The 20,801-nt window shown below is 38.6% G+C and overlaps 2 protein-coding genes across 8 annotated transcripts in view; both read left to right on the top strand.

Moving 5' to 3' along the window:
• Nucleotides 1-770: 770 nt before the first annotated feature.
• Nucleotides 771-17,323, top strand: LOC100709854 (phospholipid-transporting ATPase ID). 2 transcript variants are annotated; one of them, XM_019361268.2, is made up of 28 exons: nucleotides 771-967; nucleotides 1,947-2,031; nucleotides 2,271-2,329; nucleotides 2,778-2,891; nucleotides 3,246-3,344; nucleotides 3,461-3,522; nucleotides 3,633-3,705; nucleotides 3,803-3,873; nucleotides 3,963-4,045; nucleotides 4,851-5,009; nucleotides 5,184-5,272; nucleotides 5,419-5,612; nucleotides 5,718-5,926; nucleotides 6,027-6,070; nucleotides 6,150-6,315; nucleotides 6,511-6,699; nucleotides 6,819-6,934; nucleotides 7,029-7,193; nucleotides 8,149-8,260; nucleotides 8,351-8,456; nucleotides 12,460-12,610; nucleotides 12,871-13,054; nucleotides 13,178-13,401; nucleotides 13,597-13,680; nucleotides 13,793-14,038; nucleotides 14,804-14,942; nucleotides 15,228-15,358; nucleotides 15,500-17,323. In XM_019361268.2, exons 2-28 carry the CDS (start codon nucleotides 1,977-1,979, stop codon nucleotides 15,761-15,763), a joined length of 3,588 nt encoding a protein of 1,195 aa, XP_019216813.1. In that variant the 5' UTR covers nucleotides 771-967; nucleotides 1,947-1,976; the 3' UTR covers nucleotides 15,764-17,323. The 2 variants fall into 2 exon arrangements, with proteins under 2 accessions (XP_019216813.1, XP_019216814.1); XM_019361269.1 differs by lacking the exon at nucleotides 771-967 and adding an exon at nucleotides 1,064-1,082.
• Nucleotides 17,324-17,852: 529 nt separating this feature from the next.
• LOC102076730 (phospholipid-transporting ATPase ID) overlaps nucleotides 17,853-20,801 on the top strand; it is a 48,093-nt gene continuing 45,144 nt past the window's right edge. The window contains exons 1-3 of one of the 6 annotated variants that reach the window (XM_025909172.1): nucleotides 17,853-17,872; nucleotides 19,537-19,731; nucleotides 20,565-20,649. In XM_025909172.1, coding sequence (XP_025764957.1) covers nucleotides 20,595-20,649 — 55 coding nt within the window. In that variant the 5' untranslated portion in view covers nucleotides 17,853-17,872; nucleotides 19,537-19,731; nucleotides 20,565-20,594. Of the gene's footprint in view, nucleotides 17,873-17,924; nucleotides 18,567-19,536; nucleotides 19,732-20,262; nucleotides 20,404-20,564; nucleotides 20,650-20,801 lie in introns of those variants that run through there. The other 5 variants (XM_019361260.2, XM_025909171.1, XM_019361267.2 and 2 more) reach the window with 5 other exon arrangements.

The raw sequence follows: 20,801 nt of genomic DNA, 5'->3' as shown, positions 1-20,801 counted from the left end.
TGTTGTTACCAAAAACATCTAGTCAAGATACAAGTTCATAAGGGATATTTACCCAGGGATTATCAGGGGCATATGTATATACTTGAACCTTTATGTATACTTTGGCCCTGTGTGCATTAGAGAAAATCCTAAGTAAAACTCAACTCATGCACATTACAAGGACGTCTTATCACAAAAAAACTGTCTTTAAAATGTCTTATCACAAACATGCAACAGAAATGTAACATTTTGTTAACATCCATGTGCATGTGTAAAGATTCACTTCTTGCAGCGTGTTTTGACCATTTAGAAACCTAATACGCTTGCATGTCCTCTCATATCAAATGTGCTTTCATTCATCCAGTTTGTTGTTACCAAGCAGAGAGCATGCACACACATAAGCACACTAAGTAAGAGGGTCATGTTGAGGTCCCAGGATCTACATATCAGGCATGAAGTCAACATATTTCAAGCTGTAATAACTTCTTGGTAGTAAGTAGTTAAATACATAATTATATTTAATTTATATTAAAAGCAGCCTACTAGGGTTTTCTTATGGTCACAAAGAGGTAACATTAACTGAATTTAAGAAGCTGAAGCTGACCAACTGTTCAGTCTGAACAGTGTGTAGCCACCACAGGTTGTGTTACATACATGATAATGATAACATTACCTCTGATTAGCTGAAGCACTTCACCTTTGCTGTTGTTTTACTCCCTTTCCTGTCCTGCACCTACTCAAAATCCAAGTCCAAAGATCACTGTGCTGTTTACATAAGCTCTGAGCTGTTAGATGCAGGGGATCCCTGCTCTTCCTGTATGAACCTGAAACTTCTGGTGTAGGTGCGACTACAACGCTTCACCTGTTGTTCCTGTTGTCTTTTATCCTGGTGGAAGTCTCAGTTGAACTTCCTTTCTCTGTTTGGGACTAAACTGACACTTGGCTTTCCAGGCAATAGACAAAGGCCTGGATTTACTTTATCAAAGACGTAAGTAAAAGGAGGGTTAAAATCTTTACCTTTTTCACTGTCTTGTTTATTCAAACCCATTTATGTGTGTGCGAGGAGGACCCAGGGGACAAGAGAAATTATATTATTGTTTCAGGTATGTGACTAAGTTTCATTTGTTTTCAAACTCAGAAAACTATGATTTTATGATTTTTATTTATTTTTTTTGTCAGGAACCATCTCAGAATCTGAACCCTTTAAATCTGACATCATTCAGACTGATCTAATATTTTTGTGAGTGCAAGAAGAAGGATCAATTGAAACATGCCAAAGAATGAGTTGTTGCTTCCTTGTTGGATTTTGTTTTTCCTTCTTTAGAAATTAGGTATCAGTGGAGCGTAGCATTGAAAAGTTAGGTAGTTAATTATTTTTTGTGCTGTTATGCATTTCATTGTCAACATTTTGTATTCTTTATGTCCCATTGATAAACATTTTTCCAGTAAAATGCTATAAAATTACAATACCTGCATATTATTATTGGTAGATTACTGGACAAGTCAAATGGTCAAGGGTACATCTCTATCTTAATCTGTGTAGTAAGGGATTATTGCACCTTATGTTTAACTATAGTACCAAGAGTATAAAAGGCCTCTGTATCTTTACAGCTTTGGAGCACAGATAAATTGTGGGGAGGGGTGGAAATCTTGACAAGTATGTGACCGATATATGTCTACCTATAGCTGGAGAGATATTTTTGGCTTTGTGAAAGCTCAGGATTATTATTTTTGGGATGTTTTGCATCAGTCTTTCCCTCATTGCCATTTTAAAAGGTGTGCTGTATATATTATATAGTTCCACCTTTTCTCTATTAATTTTTAAACATTATATCGCAGTTCTAAACAAACATAACCTTCCAGGAATTAACTGGTTCCCTCTCGCTTTTGCCTCGCTTTTTGATATAGAAACCCTTTTGGTTTGAAATAACTCACTAATTAGGACTGAATAGTGGACTTTTTTCCAGGTTGTAAAATATGGAGAACCTGAGTTAAAGATGGGAACTGTGCTGTCATACTTTGGACAGTTGTGCGGACATGGAAATAAGGAAGGTGAGATTAGAAGCACGTAAACTTTGCTCTACTTTACTGCATTGTTCAGTTACTGTATGTCTGTCTCAGTTTTAGTTTTATTTATTTTTGTGACATACACTGCACATTTCAAAATGTTGCTGGACTAACAGCACTGAAATGTTTGCATAAATTAAATTTGAGTTTGTCTTTCCTCAGTACTGCTGTAACATACAGTAGCATAAACTCTCTCCTGCTCTGACTGCTTTACTCTCTCACAGAGAAGGAGAGATGCTTGCGGGCTAATGACAGAACTTTCAACCTGTGTTTCCGCTATGCTGTAAGTATATAAACAAATGTTATCATGCCTATTCAGCAGATAACAAGAGGAGCTTTGGACACACCCTCAGTTTAATGCTTTGCTTGTTCGGATTTGATTACTCTGTCACAACAAATGTCAAGTGTCACAAAGACAACTCTTTGCATTTAGCACTCAATGAACACAAAGTTGCGTATATTTGCATGTTATGACTGAGCTACAAAGCATCAGCAGTACATAAATTGTAGCTGAATAATAAAAAGTTTTGTTGAATAAATCTGAGTTGTAGGCAATTAGTAGTGAAATCCTAGCAATCTTAGGATTTTACTGTACCTTGTTCCTATGTCTGCTGTAGAAAACAAAAACGAAACATTAACATTACTTTACAAACATTTAAATATTAAGTCACAGTGATTTTTGTTAAACTGACATCAGTTTCCTCTTTCTCTGTCGATTTCTTTAACTTCAGAACAATGCCATCAAGACCTCCAAATACAACATCTTCACCTTCCTGCCACTTAATCTTTTTGAGCAGTTCAGGAGGCTCGCTAATGCCTACTTCCTCTTCCTCCTTATCCTTCAGGTAGACATGTTGCCATTCTTGTCAGAATGAACTGCATGCTTAAAAATAGTTATTTTATGCTGCAGATAGTTATGTGAATGCAAATACTGGCTTATAAAACAATCAGAGTTCAAGCTCCACGTTGAACACCATCTTTTTAAATTGTAATTTGATTTTAAAATTAGAAATGACACATATTTTCTTTTGCTTCTTTATAAAATTAGTTTTTTCAACACATTATTTAATGTAAACCATACACTGAAATGAGCTTTAAGGCTTTCAGTTTTCTGATTCTTAAAAGCTCAATTATCAGTGTATTAAAACAGCATATGTAACTTTCTGTGTGTGTGTGTGTGTGTGTGTGTGTGTTGACAGTTGATCCCACAAATCTCCTCTCTGTCATGGTTCACCACAGCTGTCCCTTTAATATTGGTGCTGTCTATAACAGGAGTCAAAGATGCCAGTGACGACATAGTAAGTTGAAATTGTTATTAACAATAGAGAGATCCTGCTCATTATGAAACCAAAAATAAGGAACTAATATCAGATTTGTAAGCAAACAGTATCTTTTTCTTGTGTCAACTGAGCAGAACAGACACAAATGTGACAGACAAGTGAATAACCGGAAGGTGGACGTCCTCATGGATGGCCAGTAAGTCTTTGGAAACACAAATGAAAAAGAAAAGAAGACCTTTTGTGTGAAGAATGATGCAGTTTTGGATTCATTTCTGTGTTTTATGCCTTTGTTCCCTTCCCTGACAGACTCAAAAATGAAAAATGGATGAATGTTCAGGTTGGGGACATAGTCAAACTGGGGAATAATGAGTTTGTCACAGTAAGTTTGGGGAGGCTATAGTAAAGATTTGAAGCAAGTGAAAGAAATTCAGTTCAAAAGTAAGTTCAAAACTAAACTCAGTGCTTTTATTTCTTAGGCAGACCTTCTGTTGCTGTCTAGCAGTGAGCCCCTTAATTTAGTTTATGTGGAAACAGCTGAACTAGATGGGTAAGTGTGCTGTACTGTGGTGTTTGTGTGAATGCTAGGTTGACAACTAATGTCTGACACTGTCTTGGATTTCCCCTGGTCTCCCCCAGAGAAACCAATCTGAAGGTGAAACAGGCTCTGACTGTAACTGGAGAGTTGGGAGACAACATTGAGGCACTGGCTGCCTTTAATGGTGAGAATCTGAATGAAACAACACACGGTCTGATTTTTAAAAGTGAAACCTGTTTGTGTCATTGGGAACTGTCATAGGGGAGAAAAACAAACAGAGTTTTTTGATAAAGTAGTATTTCACCTGTTTAAGCTTCTACTGAGTGATTACATTTTCTCACGTCTGTGTAGGTTTTCAGTCATCCATGTCATGGTAGTCTAAGAAAATTGGAAATAAAGCGACTGGGCTTCTTTACGTTTCTGGAAACTTAGACGTCCAGTTGCTTTCTTTCCATGCATATCCTCATGTATTGCTTTTCTCTACCAATGTAAAAAGCAGATCCTGGGTTTTATTTATTTGTTGTTTGTTTGTTGCTTACTTGAATAGATCTGTATACATTCACTAGCCACTTTGTTAGGTACACCTGCACACCTGCTAATTAAGCTAATCAGCAAAGCACATGGCAGCAAGCCAATGCATTTTAACATGTGGACAGGGTTAAAATGATCTGCGGAAGTTCAAACTGGCTATCAAATGAGGTAGAATGTTGATTAAAGGGACTTTGAACGTCACATGGTTGCTGGTGCCAGATGAGTCTGAGTATTTCAGAAACTGATGATCTGCTGGGATTAACCCACACAACCATCTCTAGGGTTTTCAGAGAATGGTCCACAAAAGAGAAGATAGCCAGTGAGCAGCCATTCTCTAAGCGAAAATCCCTTGTTGTTACCAGAGGTTGGAGAAGACTACCCAGACTGCTTCGAGCTGTCCTCTAACTATCCTGTGAACTGTTTAGAATTATTTGTTGACACTGATCTTTGTTTCTCAGGCGAAGTGCGATGTGAACCTCCCAATAACCGTCTAGACAAGTTCAAAGGGACTCTGACTGTGAACGGGGAAAGATACGCCTTGGACAACGACAAAGTGCTGCTCAGAGGCTGTACTCTCAGGAACACTGAGTGGTGCTTCGGTCTGGTCATCTTTGGAGGTACACTGTGCACTGCAACTGTGTACAATTTGCACTTTGAGTGATGTTTTTTTGGTCTAGCCTTTATTGTTTTCTCTGATACTGATGTATGAAGTTGTACATAAGAGACTAGAGCAGGAAGGAGATGCAGCAAAGGTGTGCAGAAGAAAATCTGACACTAATAATCCTTTCCAGGTCCTGACACTAAACTGATGCAGAACAGCGGAAAGTCAATATTCAAACGGACAAGCATTGATCACCTGATGAATATCCTGGTGTTATGTGTGAGTTTACACAAGCACAAATACAAAGAAAGTCACATAAAGTCTCAATTAATAGATAACTTATAGATGGTGATTTGTTTTTCAATTGAGTGACAAGAGTAATATTGTTTGAATAATCAAGAAGTGTGATATTTTTATTTCATCAGATCTTTGGTTTCCTGGCATCTATGTGCTCCATTTTGACCATTGGCAATGCATTCTGGGAAACAAACGAGGGCTCTGTGTTCACTGTGTTTCTTCCTCGTGAACCGGGCATTGATGCTCCTCTCTCATCGTTCCTCATCTTCTGGTCTTATGTCATTGTCCTTAACACAGTGGTACCAATTTCACTCTACGTCAGGTAAGTAAAAATAATGAAACTAGAAAACAACGAAAGTTGGTTTGAACACTTGAGACTAATATGTATCAATTTTTGAAATTTTACCAATTTGTTCTACATTGTTAGCGTGGAGTTCATTCGTCTGGGAAACAGCTTCTTCATAGACTGGGACAGGAAGATGTACTATCCTAAGAACGATACTCCAGCTCAGGCAAGAACCACCACACTCAATGAGGAGCTCGGCCAGATTAAATACATCTTCAGCGATAAGACTGGCACTCTGACACAGAACATCATGACTTTCAACAAGTGCTCCATTAATGGAAAAGCTTATGGTGAGCAGCTTTGCTTGTGTAAAAAGGTGTCACAGAGGCAAATGGAAACACGAGCATTGATTAAATGATTGATTTTACAGTACATTTATCTTATATTCAGGGGACCTCTATGATTTCTCTGGACAAAGAGTGGAAATTACAGAGGTGAGAGGAAAATGCATGATTGTGGAGCTTATTTAAAGAAAGTATTGATCCAACTTTGTTGTTTCGGCTTTTCCTGCAGAGGACAGAAAGAGTGGACTTCTCCTGGAACAATCTGGCAGATCCAAAGTTCAGCTTTCATGACCACAATCTGGTGGAGATGGTGAGAAGTGGAAACCCTGAGACTCAGGAGTTCTTCCGCTTGCTATCCCTGTGTCACACTGTCATGCCTGAGGAAAAGAAAGAGGGTGAGGGGTCCCCTTAAAGACATCTTCATGTCATTTACATTTCAGGAGAATTTCAAAATATTCTTGACTATTTAAAAACTCCAAATTCAGTGCAATAAAAGACATACAGGTACATGGAAATGTGCTCCACCATGCAAATGTTCAAATTTTACCCTTGTATGTCAATTAAATTGTCATCTCTGTTTTACCTGGTAGGGGAGCTCAACTATCAGGCTCAGTCACCTGATGAAGGCGCTCTGGTAACTGCTGCGAGAAACTTTGGATTTGTATTCCGATCACGCACACCAGAGACCATCACAGTCGTAGAGATGGGCAAACAAGTCATCTATGAACTTCTGGCCATTCTGGACTTCAGTAATGTTAGGAAGAGGATGTCAGTGATAGGTGAGATAAGGGGTCAGCCATACTTTTTTTGGCCATACTTCGTATATTCAGAAGATAGACAATTTCTCATTTCTGCATGACATTACGTCAAACTTTGTAACGTTCCCTGTGACTTCCAGTGCGCAGCCCAGAGGGGAAGTTGACTCTATACTGCAAAGGTGCAGACACCATGATTTTTGAAAGACTGCACCCCTCCTGTAACAAACTGATGGAAGTAACCACTAACCACCTCAATGTGAGTGATCCAAAGCATATAAAAGCAGCTTGAAGCTAAAGTCATTGAAATTTTAATATACATTTGACTTCTTTCAATTATCAAACAAAAACAGGAGTATGCAGGTGATGGCCTCCGTACACTTGCTCTGGCATATAAGGACTTAGACAAGACCTACATGATAGATTGGAAACATCGCCAACATGAGGCCAGTGTTGTCATGGAGGGACGTGAAGAAAAACTTGATGAACTTTATGAAGAGATTGAGAAAGATATGATGGTTAGTACACGTGCTGAAAACTTTGTCACATCGCTAGATAATCTGACAGACCAATTTGCTGCTTGATGACCTACCGGTAGTTTTCCAGAAATTATACGTAATACCAGGGATGTCAAATTAATTTTACATTGGGGGAAAATATAGCCCAATTTCATCTTAACTGGGTGAACCAGTCAAACTCTGCTTGTCCCCAGTCAATGTTAATACATTTTGCCTTGAGATATCTTACAATTAAAAAAGTGCAATTTCAACAGTACGCCTCAGATTTTCTTACATGATTGTGGCGGGGCGGGTTTGCGATACTGCTGCAGGTGCGATTGACCCACCTGTGCGGCATCTGCAATCACGCCTCGTCGGCTTAACTGTTGTTGTGGTAATATTGAGCTGGCAGCGGGAGAGCTGCAGCTCTGTGTGTGTTTGCACAGCAACCGTGTGAGTGTTAATAAAGTATGCTGAAGAGCATGTTTATGCCATCAGCTCTGCCATGGTCATTTACAATGATAAGAAATGCTTCTGTAGTAAATGAAAGAAACCTATCAGCATAAATCTTCGAGCTTAAATTGTAAGACGAGAACGTGTAAAAGTACAGAAGAATTCTGGTGGTTTGTTTTCCCAGAATGTCCTGTACTTATGAAACAGAATTTTTTTGTTGATTCAGAGGAATTGTCCTGCCATTTAATCTTTTATGTATTAATTAATTTCTGTGGTGAAGTATGAATGGCCATGGGGAAGTCTTTAAAAGCTGTAAAATGTAAATACAAATGAAAAAGTCCAAAATTCATGCCATCCTTTTCATCCTTTTTCCAAAGCTGTTTCCAGATAAAAGTATTTGCCAGGTTGATTCTGGCACCTGGGTTTGTTTGACACCCCAGCTTTAGATTGTACACTAATGTTACAGTGAAACCAGCATAATTTGTGATAAATGTATAAATCACAACTACATCTGTGGCTTTAGCTGTTGGGAGCGACAGCTGTGGAAGACAAGTTGCAAGATGGTGTCCCACAGACCATTGAGCAACTGGCTAAAGCTGACATCAAAATCTGGGTGTTAACTGGAGATAAGCAAGGTCAGTGTCACTTTACGTTTCTCTTATTTAAGCTTTTTTTTGTAGATTTAAGATTTATTGATTGAGAATTATTTTATTTTTCTTCAACAGAGACAGCAGAGAACATTGGCTATTCTTGTAACATGCTAAGAGAGGAGATGAAGGATGTCTTTGTTATCTCAGCCAACACTGCTGAAGGAGTCAAAGAGGAGCTACTGTGAGTCAGTTAGAAACAGATAAGGATCAACTGTCAATCAGAGGCTTTTTCATCATACAATTAATGACGCAATTTGTCAGTTTATGAATTTCAGTAAACTTAAATTAACTAGAACAACACGAACAGGAACTCAAACATTTGAGGCTTGATTCATTAAGTTACTTTTCCTACAGCTGTAAGATAATTTGTAGCTGTTGTTTCACAATATTTTTTGATTAGCTAGACTTGTTATTGTTAACCCATTACAGTGGTCCCTCGTTTATCGCGGTAGTTACATTCCAAAAATAACCCGCGATAGGTGAAATCCGCGAAGTAGCCAACTTTATTTTTTAATAATATTAATATTAATAGATGTTTTAAGGCTGTAAAACCCCTCACTACACACTTTGTACACTTTTCTCAGACAGGCATGAACATTTTCACACTTCTGTCTTGTTTCAAGTTCAAACCTTCATAGAAAAATAAGTCCATTATAATAGAATGAAACCAAAGGCACCCGCAGTTGACTTTGAAAAACGTTTCGTCGACATTGTTGTGTTTGTCGGGGAGAAAACTTACAAACATACAGTACAGCACTTCAGAGTCACACTGCTAGCGGTCGAAGATTTGTGTAAATTTGACAAGCTGAACGCATTCTGTAATGTACGGGAGACACGGCACGAGACTGACTGACAGTGGTCTACAGCCAATCAGGATGAACACAATGCGCTGTTTTTTTTTAAAAAAAACAAACAAACAAACGAACAAAAAGAAAACACCATGCAAAATTGAACAAAAAAAAGTCAGCGAAACAGTGAGGCCGCGAAAAGTGAACCGCGTTATAGCGAGGGACCACTGTATATCAAAATTTGCTCCTTTACTTACAGGACTGACTTTTTATTATTCTTTTTGAAGGGGGGGGAGCAAACCTCTGTAAATTCTGTATAACTCATCACAACTTTTTGGCTAAAAATCCAAAGCCTGACATCCATGCCTTACATGGTTGTGGTTACTAGGTTGGGATTGAACATTCCTACCATCATCTATGTTCCTCAGCAGTGGGCAGTAATGTGAAAAATTAAGTTTGTGGTTACAAGGAATGGGAATAAGCTACTTCTGAAGGATGTATGGGTTCAGACTTCTTGTTAGGATGCTGTGGGGCAGATTCAGAACAGCTGGCTTGGCAATACCTCCTTGTGCACTTAGAGGATGTGGCCATTGTAAGGGAGGTTTTGACATGTCTACTTAGACTACTGTCGCTGATAAGTGACAAAAATGGATGAGTGGTTTGATTGATGACTGAATACAAATACAGTCAAACCAGGGGCGATTCTAGGATCAGAGCTTTGGGGGTGCTGAGCACCCAGAGAGCTGCCCATCCAGGCAAGGTAAACTTTACTCGTCACGATGAGACTTCTTCCCTGTCTCTGTCAGTCCCTGTATCCTTAAATGTCTCCAGTTGTCCCGAGTTCCCTCTGACTGTCTCTTTGGTGCATTTAAACCCCTGTTCCTCCCTGTCCTCATCGTCTGTTGTCTTCATCTCCATTATCAGTCATCATAATTTTACCCTCTCTGTGCAAGTCTGCAAATTTCTTTATTAAGTCATAAGATTCTTAAATTCATCAAGTCTCTCTCTGCCTGGGTCCTCGTCACAAAACATGACATCACTGTTTTGTACATTTTAACACAATTTAATCCCCACATTTGTGAAAGAAAAGCAAAACACTTTTTTGAAAAGTCTGTAACAAAACCATCAAATCTGATAAAGGTTATTTAAATGCTGCTAAAGAAGAATGGATTGGAATTTAAAAAAAAAATATATATCCTAACCTTAATTACTGCTGGAGAATAATGAAAGATGCTCATAGTCAGTAAAAAGTAAACTGAGTGCATTTTTTGGACAGAGATTCACTTTTAAAGTGTATGTATAATACAATACAGATACATAAAAAATACACTCCAAAAATAGAAGAGTCCTTGAAATGTACAAAATATTATTAAAAAATTAAAAAAAATTGAGACACCTTGGCCTATGGTACAATGTATACAATGTATGAAAAGGTCTTTACTGCAGATACTACTATGGCTCTGCAGATTTTTTCTTTTCTTTTAACCTATGTTGCCTCACCTTGAGGTTGGCAAATCTATCACATTTTGGTGGTTAAGTCTCTCAAGCATCTCTTTCTCAACTGACATCACAGCCAGGTGCTGGAGTCTGCTTTGACCCATGGTCCTTCTCAGCCAGGTATGGAGCTGACTCAAGACACTAAAAGACCTTTCACAGCTACAGCTGCTAACTGGGTTTGTTAGGGCAACCTGAATAACAGTTTTCAGTGTGGGGAAGATCTGATTATCCAGAAGATTCTACAATGTTAACATATCTGGAATGGCACCAGCCTCACTCTTGAGCTTCAAAAAGTTTTTGGCAACCGTGACTTCCTCTGACTGAAGTTCAGTATGGTAATGCAGTGCCAGGGCTGACAACCCAGTTTGTTTTGCAGATTCTGTATAGCAGCTTTAATATAGGGAGAACACAACTTCCAGATTGTATGAGTAAAATTAGTTGGGGGTTTTTCTTTGCCAGTTTAACAGTTTCTGTTTTGCCTGTTAGTACTCCCTGTCTGTTTTCTTACCTGGTTCTTCCTGACCTTGTACTTTCTCCTCAGGTTCTCCTCTTTCCTCTCTCCCTCTTTGGACCGACAATCATACACAAATAGATTGTATTCAATTAGATTAAAAAAAATACTATTAAGATCACTAATAAAAAAAGTCCTCTCTCAGTGTACTTTCAACCAAAAGGCAAATAACCAAACCACATGTACATCTAATAAAAGATATAAATATTGAAACACTGATCCAACATTATCCTTTATTGAGGGATAATTTGATCTTACACTTTTACCTGAATGTGGCTCCTGTTTTTGAAAAAACTTCCTCATATCCATTATGAACCTGGCTGTCTCTCTGTACACAAACACACACACCAGGAGCTATAAGGTTAATGGGCACCCAGTCAGTTAGCTAGTTAGTACCTTGTACATAGGACAAAATAACCAGTTTCTCTCATTACATTTCAAACAGGACAGTGGTAACAACAGCAGGCTACGGACAATGTTAAGTTTTAGATTTTAAATAGGCTGTATACATTTAAATGGGAGCAACAGGACGGTCAAATGTCGCTGATGTTACTACAGAGTAGGACGGATTGTAGGGTAGCAAACATAGTCGGGAAACACGTTTTCAACACAGCAGGTTACCTGGGTGTAATATTTTTCAGCTAAAACGAAACGTGGCCTGCCTCCTACCTAACTATATAAAGAGTAACTGAAGGTTAAATGCAGCTAATATGTCCTGTTTTAAGGCAGGCGCTTCCACCTCCGCCCCGCTGCGTCTCAGCCACCATCGCTCTGGCAGCAACGGCGCTAGAGCCAGAGCAGGCCCCAAGAGCAGGGGAGAGCCGAGCTGGAACAAACCACTTTGGGAGGGGGAGAGGGGTTATCTATACTTTTGTTGTTAAAATGGTCCATCTCAATTACGTACTGTATGCTTTTTATATTTTTAGTATTGTGTCCCACAAACAGCAAATATTGTTAAAAAAAGTAAGAAATCTTTGGGGGTGCTTTGATTCATTTTGAGGGTGCTGAAGCACCCCCAAAAATGGGCTAAAATCGCCCCTGAGTCAAACCAAAGTCATCCTCAGTGTTGTGCATGTTTGATTGAATTAAAAATAAAATAATAATTGAATAAATGGAAACACAATGTGTGCAAATACAGTCCGTCTTAAAAGGTTAGTTTAGATATTTTTGACACTCTTTTTAAAGGAGAAGAGAGAGGCCACTAAAGGCAAAATGTGTCTAAAATCGGCAATTAAGAGGATAGAAAATATTTTTAAAAATTAAACACTGTTAGGCTGTTAATCTTTAGGCTCATTTTATATCTTCATTGTTGTCTATAAGAAAAATATAGTTAACAAATGAATTGTGAACTTTTTATCAGGTCATGTTTTCCATCCTCCTGTTTTCAGGAATGCAGGAAGAAAAATGTGTCCTGAAGCAGCAGAGGAGCCATCTGTGATTAAATCTCGAGCAGGCCTGTTTTGGCTTAAAAAGACAGAGACTGTGCAGGATGAGAAGGTGGATGGAGATTATGGACTAATTATAAATGGGCACAGTCTGGTAAGGTTTTGTTTTTTTTTTAGGAATATTACTATTGTCAGCAAATGCTGAAAATCCCCTGCTAGTTGACCTGTAGAGGTCACAAACTGTGTGATCAGAAAATACATATTGCTTCTTTTTTTTTAAAGTCCGATTCTCTTATGTTTCTTAAACTTAGAAATGAATGTAGAAATTAATGGAATTCTCTTGAGGTTTTAATGTTGCACTACGGAGTCTTGACAGATGACCCAACTCCAATCCCTTCTTCCCTTCATCATCAGGCCTTTGCACTGGAGAAGAACTTGAGGCTGGAGCTGCTGAGGACAGCATGCATGTGTCAGACAGTGATTTGCTGCAGGGTCACTCCTTTGCAGAAGGCCCAAGTGGTTCAGCTGGTCAAGAAATACAAGCAGGCTGTCACTCTTGCCATTGGGGATGGGGCCAATGATGTCAGCATGATAAAGGGTAACCTGTGAAGTCACTACTACACAAAGCTGTATTTTCATTACAACTAACCAGCTGGGAAATATGTAGTTGATATTGTGTATTTTGTTATGTATTTTATTTGCTTCCTTTTCTGCCTGCCAGTTGCTCATATTGGTGTAGGTATCAGTGGGCAGGAAGGCATGCAGGCAGTGCTGTCCAGCGACTATTCCTTTGCCCAGTTCCGTTACCTTCAGCGCCTCCTGCTGGTGCATGGCCGCTGGTCCTACATACGCATGTGCAAGTTCCTTGGATATTTCTTTTACAAGAACTTCACTTTTACGCTTGTCCAATTCTGGTACGCCTTCTTTTGTGGTTTTTCTGCACAGGTGAGATATATGTATTGTAACTATACTATAATGTAATTTAAGTAGCTTTTGTAATGGGACATAAAGTGTTTATCTATTTCAATGAGAGAAATGCAAAAGAATTTCAGATGATGCTGGACAAATGAACCAAATAACTTGATTCACATTCACCTTTTCTTAATGTTATACTTATATGTTCATCATGGTTGTTCATAGACTGTGTATGATGAGTGGTTCATCACCTTCTACAACATGGTTTACACAGCTCTTCCAGTCCTTGGCATGTGTCTCTTTGACCAGGTATGTAGATCACAATTAACTATCAGTTTTTGGTTGACTTACATAAACCATACTCAGGTCTCTGTGTCCACTGAGCTTTCTCATTTCTTTCTCGAAACCTTGTTTTCTGCAGGATGTAAATGACCGTTGGAGTTTATACCATCCTCAGCTCTACGCTCCAGGCCAGAAGAACCAATACTTCAATAAGAAAGCTTTTGTGAGCTGTGTGATGCACAGCTGCTACAGTTCCTTAATCCTCTTTTTTATTCCATGGGCTTCCATGCATGACACAGTCAGAGATGATGGAAAAGAAATTGCTGACTATCAGTCTTTTGCTGTATTGGCACAGACTTGTCTGCTTATTGTGGTGTACACACAGGTGAGAAATACAGCTCTCGTTACCAGAGGCATGCTTAGTAGTGATATATTTATTGTAAAATATAGAGAATCACAGAACTTTGCCACATTATTTGTCCTCCAGTTTTTTCAGTGAACTGCACTGCTTTGAGAAAAAAATTGCATTTAACAGTTTTATTTATGCATTTCTATACCATAAATCCGTGTGCACTCATTGGATACTTTATTAGGTGCACACGGTTATTATCACTTTGGGCCTTTTTTGCCTGCAGAACTGCTCGTTTTCATTATGGCTTCAAAAAAAAGCCTGAAGTGTTGATACAAGTGTTGATTCTGACCCTACCATCTAAATGTGACTGAGATTCATGATACTAGGCAATGCTTTTGTTCTTCTGTATGCCCTGGTTGCCGTGTTATTTGAGTTATTGTTGCTTTCCTATCATCTCGAAGCATTCTGTCAATTCTCCCCTGGCATCAACAATGCATCTTTGCCCAGAGAACTGCTGCTCACTGGATGTTTTCTCTTTTAGAACTATTCCTTGTAAACCCAATTGTGTGGGGAAAATGCCAGTAGATCAGCAATTTCTGAAATACCCAGTCTAGCACGCAAAACCACACCACATTCAAAGTAACTTAATTAGCTTTTTTTGCCTCCCTGATGCTTAGTCTAAACTCCAGCAGAATATAACAGAAACATTTCCATTCTATGTCAGTCTCTAAATTTGAGTTTATGTGAAGAAATAAGTACACAGGACACTAATAATGATAAAAGTAAATACTTTTCCAGCTGTGTCTTGACACCTATTACTGGACAGCAGTGAACCATTTTTTTGTGTGGGGAAGCATGGTGGCCTACTTTGCCATCACATTAACCATGTGCAGCAATGGCATGTTTTATATCTTCACGTCTTCTTTCCCCTTCATTGGTAAGTACATTTACTATATTTAGTATGTTTGCCACTTTAATGTTAATTTAATGAAGTTATCAAGTTTTTTTCTATTCTAAAATATTGGTACTTTAAAGGAGACCTAAATACATTAAAACAGGGTCATGCAAACTAGCATTTAGACAAAAAGGGTTAGATTTGTGCTGGCTGTATCCTGGGATTGTGTATGTAAATTTCATCATCCATTTTTGCAGTTTGTGGAGTTACTTTCTTATATACTGTAATACTGTAATATTATGTGATTCTGACATTATTGGATTTCAGGCACAACAAGAAACTCTTTGAACCAGCCTAATGTGTGGCTCACCATATTCCTGACGTTCCTCCTCTGTATCCTGCCTGTTGTTGCTTTCCGCTTCATATTTATACAGCTTCGTCCTACCATTAATGACAAGGTAAAAAGAAAACACTTGAGAGAGCATGTAAAACCATCTTGTCTTCTATTCACCCTTTTGTCTTGTACACCAGAAAGTAGGGTATCCATGGTAAAAAGTCTACATTTAAAAAAAAAAAATCCCTTGTTTCTTTTTTTTTAGGTGAGGTATAAGATGCGTACAGAGGAGTTGCCTGCACCTGCACCTCGTCGCCTACGAAGAAGGCGTAGTACTCGGTCGGGTTACGCCTTCTCTCACTCCCAGGGCTATGGTGATCTGGTAACATCTAGAAAATTCCTGATGAAACGCTCCACCAAGAGAGCCCCTCTGTTCACCCAGACAGACTCTTCCATATTTCAAAATCAGCCGCAGCACTACCGCACTATTGCTGAGGAAGCCGAGGAGTCACAGAGTCACCAGCTCTAAGACGGCAGCACACAGGGACTGAAACACAGACAGTATTTTATTTTCCTAACACTGGAGCCAACCTGGCACTGAAGAAAAGATGGTGTCTTATAATGTGTGAATGTTGATATCTCTGTGAAAATATTAATTTTGCATCAGAGAGCACAATGATTGTTTTATTTTTTGTGCTCAATAAGTACACTTTCATATTGTGCAACTTCAATTATTACTGGCCAGTTTCTGAAGCACACTTGAAGATTTTACAAAGATGTTCTACCTTGGTTTTAGTTAATTTTATTACAAATACAATCGGCTTGTGGATTAGGATAAAAAAAAAAAAGGTGTATGTAGTCCGTAGTGTTTTTTTCTTGGTTTTGAAATAGGTTTTCAAACTAAATAGCTGAGAAATTGCAAATATAGTAATTTATATTGATTTTTAATACAGGGTATATACTAAACAGTTTTGTTTGTAGGCAATGATCTTGAATACTGTACTATAAATTGCAATCTCATTGCAACTGCAATAAGATTAATTCTGTACTGCACAGAGATTTATTTTTGCCTTCATTGGTTGTTTGGTTGTAAAGAGCAAAAACGAGAAACTTGAAATCTTTTTTCATTATTTTTACATGTATAGTTTATACGATGTAGTTATTTACATGAAGATTATGTGTTATTATACTGTGTTAATAATTTAACATTCAGTCCTTCATGAACCAATAACTTAACCTGGCACTACTACAGTCACATTATTCACAGCGGACAGCCAGTTATTAGTCTTATCTCTGTAACTGTTTATTTTTTCCTTTTCATAATCTTGTTTTTAAAACAGAAACCAGAATAAAATATTTTTTTATATTTAGTAAGGTATTGAATTCTGGAAAAGTGGATTGGTATAAAAAGGAGATATCTAATTTTCTAATCCAGGCTTCAAGCAGATAGTTATTAACAGTTGTCAAATCATTGGACCATGCTTCTGGATGGCTGTATTCATTTTCTTCATCATGTTAAGACTTTGCTCATACTCCCTGAGTAATAAATTGCTTTTTCTAGTTCCAGCTGATCATCATCCGTCAGTTGAGCTGTAATATATTTGTTTATGAAAAACACAGAAGTAGTGTATGTGTGAGCTTCCTCTTTGTTGACGCTCTACACAGTAAAAGCAGTTAACGACACACAAGGACTGTGAACTCTGAACTCATGCACTGTTTTCACACTGTGTTGCTCAGTGGAGCCCTTCAAAATCCACTCTTTCACTTTGCTGCCTTTTTATTGACTTAATCAATCGAGACCAAAGCATTTCCGCAGCTGAAAATGTTGAAAATGTTGTTATAGTTCCTGACTGTATCCCTCAACAGGCCAAGGTTTCCTCTCATCGGTTACATGAATTTGACAACAGCTTTATTTCACTAGTTTCTTGACTTTTTGTTAAACTTATTTATTTCTATCTTTCCCGTCATACTGAATGTACCTATGTGTACTTCAGTCACACACTATATAAAGAACAATTCATTCTGTGTCAAAGAAAACATGAACCAAGACAGAAATTCTTTGAAATAAATGTGTGGTTTTATCAACTTATCAGGACGTGTTGAATCACAAAGCTCAGACTTGTGGATCAATCTCTTTTCATTGTTGCATTGTATCTACACATTTAGACCAGATTAGAGCAGTTGATGCCCTCAGTAAAAGAACTGGTCCTTCAGTTTTATTCTCATTACTGCTCACTGTGGATGTTGCCTCAGCAGTTCCTCGACTTCTAATGGGACACAGACCAGATGCCCTCTTTGTTAAAGATCAGCAAGCTCCAAGTTGGTGGCAATTAAAAGTATGCTTATCAAATCTGAAGCTGTGTCAAAAGCAGAGATGGGCAGTAACGCGTTACTGTAATCTGATTACTTTTTTCAAGTAACGAGTAATGTAAGGGATTACTATTGCAAAAACGGTAATTAGATTACCGTTACTTTCACGTAGGAACGCTGCGTTACTGCGTTACTAAAACCGTGATTTTTTGCGAGAACGTCTCATGACAGTGACGTAAGCGAGTGCGACGTTCGTGACAACAGCTGTCTGCAGATCATAATATCGAGTGCGGGACAGAGTGTAGCATGCAGCGTTTAAAGCGTGGAAGTACTGACCTTATTTTTCATATTATATATGATAATATGTTTGTATGGCGGGGCGTGGCCTGCGGTGCCGTGCAGAGGAGGCGGACGCACCTGCACGGCATCCGCAATCACGCCCCGCCGAATTAAATATTGTACTGGGTCCTGTGGTTGGCGTTGTTGTTGTGGTGTGAATGAGACACGGCGGGACCAAAGATCATCATGTAGAGCCATTTTAATGATTTCACATCACACCACAACAACCCACAACCCCTGAGTCCCCGTGTTTTTAACTAGGCGGGCGTGATTAAGGATGCCGTGCAGGTGCGTCCGCCCTCCCTGCACGGCACCGCAGACCACGCCCCACCACAGTTTGTTCATGGCACTAGGTGTTTATATGCCTTCATTGTATACAAGAAATCTGCAGCTTAAACTCTATGGAGCAGTCCGCTGGTGACAGTTTTCTGGGTTATCGAGTGGGTGCAAGGGAATCCCTTCTTCAAGATTTCACTGATAGGCGCACAATATCTCCAGAAGGTTCCAGACATCCGGCAAATGTTATGCTCCTTTTACAGTTAAGGCCCAATTAGAGTTCTTTTTTTTTTGAGTCAGAGCCACTGACTAACCTTTTCACTCCCACTCCCAGAAAAGCTCTGATGACATGTGAACAAATCCTCTGCAGCCTATTTCGACTGTACAGTTGGATCTTCAATTTCCAGGTGCACTGTTGTACATCGGTTGTGAATTCAGCATACTTTAGCTTCTTGCTCTCGTAGGACTCCTCCACTGCATCCTCCCCTGTGACAGTAAGGTCGATAATGTAAACGAGCTGGAATGATGCCGACTATAGCACAATGTCGGGTCTCAGTTTACTAGTCATGTTGGCTTTGAGAGAGGCTGGTCTGGGAATCCACCAAAATGTGTGAGTAGACACTGGACACTGGCCAGAGCAAGCATGTGGGATCTTCTCCATACCACTCGCCATGATTTTGGGAAGATGACAAGACAGAATAGGCTGCCCTGATGGTGACATTTGCAATGAATGCCTCCATCTCTCTCAGATCTTTCGAGGAGATCTTCCTCCTCTTAACTTAGTGTGTTTTTGTATGTGTCCACTCTCTGCTTGCAAACAACAAAGTAAGTGATTCATATTGAGGTCCCCTGGACAACAGTGTTCTTTTGTGTCCAAGCCCAGGTATTAAATTCCATTTCTGAGGGCAACTGGATATATACAATTGAACATATCAGACATTAAGCCAACATATTTCAAGCTGCAATAACTTGTTAGTGACAAGTAATTAAAATACATATATTTCATCAATAGAAGAAGTCTACTGGAGTTTTCTTATGGCCACAAAAGAGGTCAAATTAACTGAATTTAAGGAGCTGATATTAAAAATGTGAGAGGGAAACTGTTCAGTCTGAATGGTATGCAGCCACCACAGTTGGTCTTATATACCTTGATGTGATAAGATTCCCTCTAATTGGCTGGAGCACTTCAGTTTTGCTATTGTTTTAGTGCCTTTCCTGTCCTGCACCTGCCCAAGTCCAATGAACACTCAACGGTTTACATAACCTCTTAGCTGTTAGGTGCAAGGGAATCCCTCCTCCTCTTGCATGTGCCCAAAACTTCTACTGTAGGTGCGACTACATTTCACCTGTTGTTCCTCTTGTCTTTTATCCTGGTAGAAGACTCAGTTGATCCTCCTTTCTCTGTTTGGGATTAAACTGGTGCATGGCCTTCCATGCACTGAAGAGACAAAAACCTGGATTTATTTTTTCAGAGATGGAAGAAAAAGGAGGGTTAAAATCTTAAAATTCAAGGACCTACATCTGTTTGCAAGCAGGACCCAGAAGACAAAAGAAATCATATTTTTGTTTGAGGTATGTGGTTGATTTTCATTTGTTTTCAGACTCTGAAAAACTATTAGAAATGCTGTATTTGATCAGTTCTTATCAAAAACCATTTAAATCACATTAGGTTTACAGTAATTCAGACCTATTTAATATTTTTGTAAGTGGAAGAAGAAAGATCAAATGAAACATGCCGTGGATGAATTTGTTTTTGCTTCTTAAGAAATTAGGTAGCATCAGAGCGTAGCATTGAGAAGTGAAGCAGTTAATTATTGTTTTTTTATATATTGCTCTGGATTTCACTGTGATGAATTCATATTCTTCATGTCTCACTTAGAAACATTTTTTCCACAAAATTCCAGAACAATACAACACCTGCATATTATTATGGGCTGATTACTGAACGGGTCAAATGGTCAAGGATAAATCTTTATCTCTATCTGTGTAGTTAGGCATTGTTACCTCTGTTATGGGTCCTGTAATTCTACACCTCTTAAATTTAACTACAGTATAAAGAGTTGAAATGGAGTTGCGCTTTATCTTTACAGCTTTGGAGAACAGATAAAATGGGGAGGAGTGGTATGTGACTGATGGCTGTCTATCTATAGATGGATGAAGAGATATTTTGAGTGCTGTGAAACCTCACAATTATTATTTTTGGGATGTTTTGCATCTGTCTTTCGCTCATATCCATTTTAGAAGGTGTGCTTTACATGTTAAACAGCTCCACCTTTTCACTATTAATCTTCAACTGGTTCCCTCTCGCTTTTGCCACTGTTTTCCCTTTTGGTTTCTATATTGACATATAATACCTAAAAAGAAATGACTCACTAATTAGGACTGAATAGTGGACTTTTTTCCAGGTTATAAAATATGGAGAACCTGAGTTAAAGATGGGAACTGTGCTGTCATACTTTTGCCATTTGTGTGGACACGGAAATAAGGAAGGTGAGATTAGAAGCACGTAAACTTTGCTCTACTTTACTGCATTGTTCAGTTACTGTATGTCTGTCTCAGTTTTAGTTTTATTTATTTTTGTGACATACACTGCACATTTCAAAATGTTGCTGGACTAACAGCACTGAAATGTTTGCATAAAT

Source organism: Oreochromis niloticus, linkage group LG7, assembly GCF_001858045.2.
Source record: "Oreochromis niloticus isolate F11D_XX linkage group LG7, O_niloticus_UMD_NMBU, whole genome shotgun sequence".
Lineage (NCBI taxonomy): Eukaryota > Metazoa > Chordata > Actinopteri > Cichliformes > Cichlidae > Oreochromis > Oreochromis niloticus.
The sequence above is the reverse complement of the archived record's forward strand: the minus strand, read 5'-3'. Positions and strand labels throughout refer to the sequence as shown.

Bases quoted from the DNA above. Each gene is read 5' to 3' on its own strand.
- LOC100709854 (XM_019361268.2), top strand. From the start codon at position 1,977: ATGGGAACTGTGCTGTCATACTTTGGACAGTTGTGCGGACATGGAAAT. The intron at 4,046-4,850 runs GTGAGAATCTGA...TTTGTTTCTCAG, and splicing joins GGCACTGGCTGCCTTTAATG to GCGAAGTGCGATGTGAACCT. The intron at 6,316-6,510 runs GTGAGGGGTCCC...TTTACCTGGTAG, and splicing joins GCCTGAGGAAAAGAAAGAGG to GGGAGCTCAACTATCAGGCT.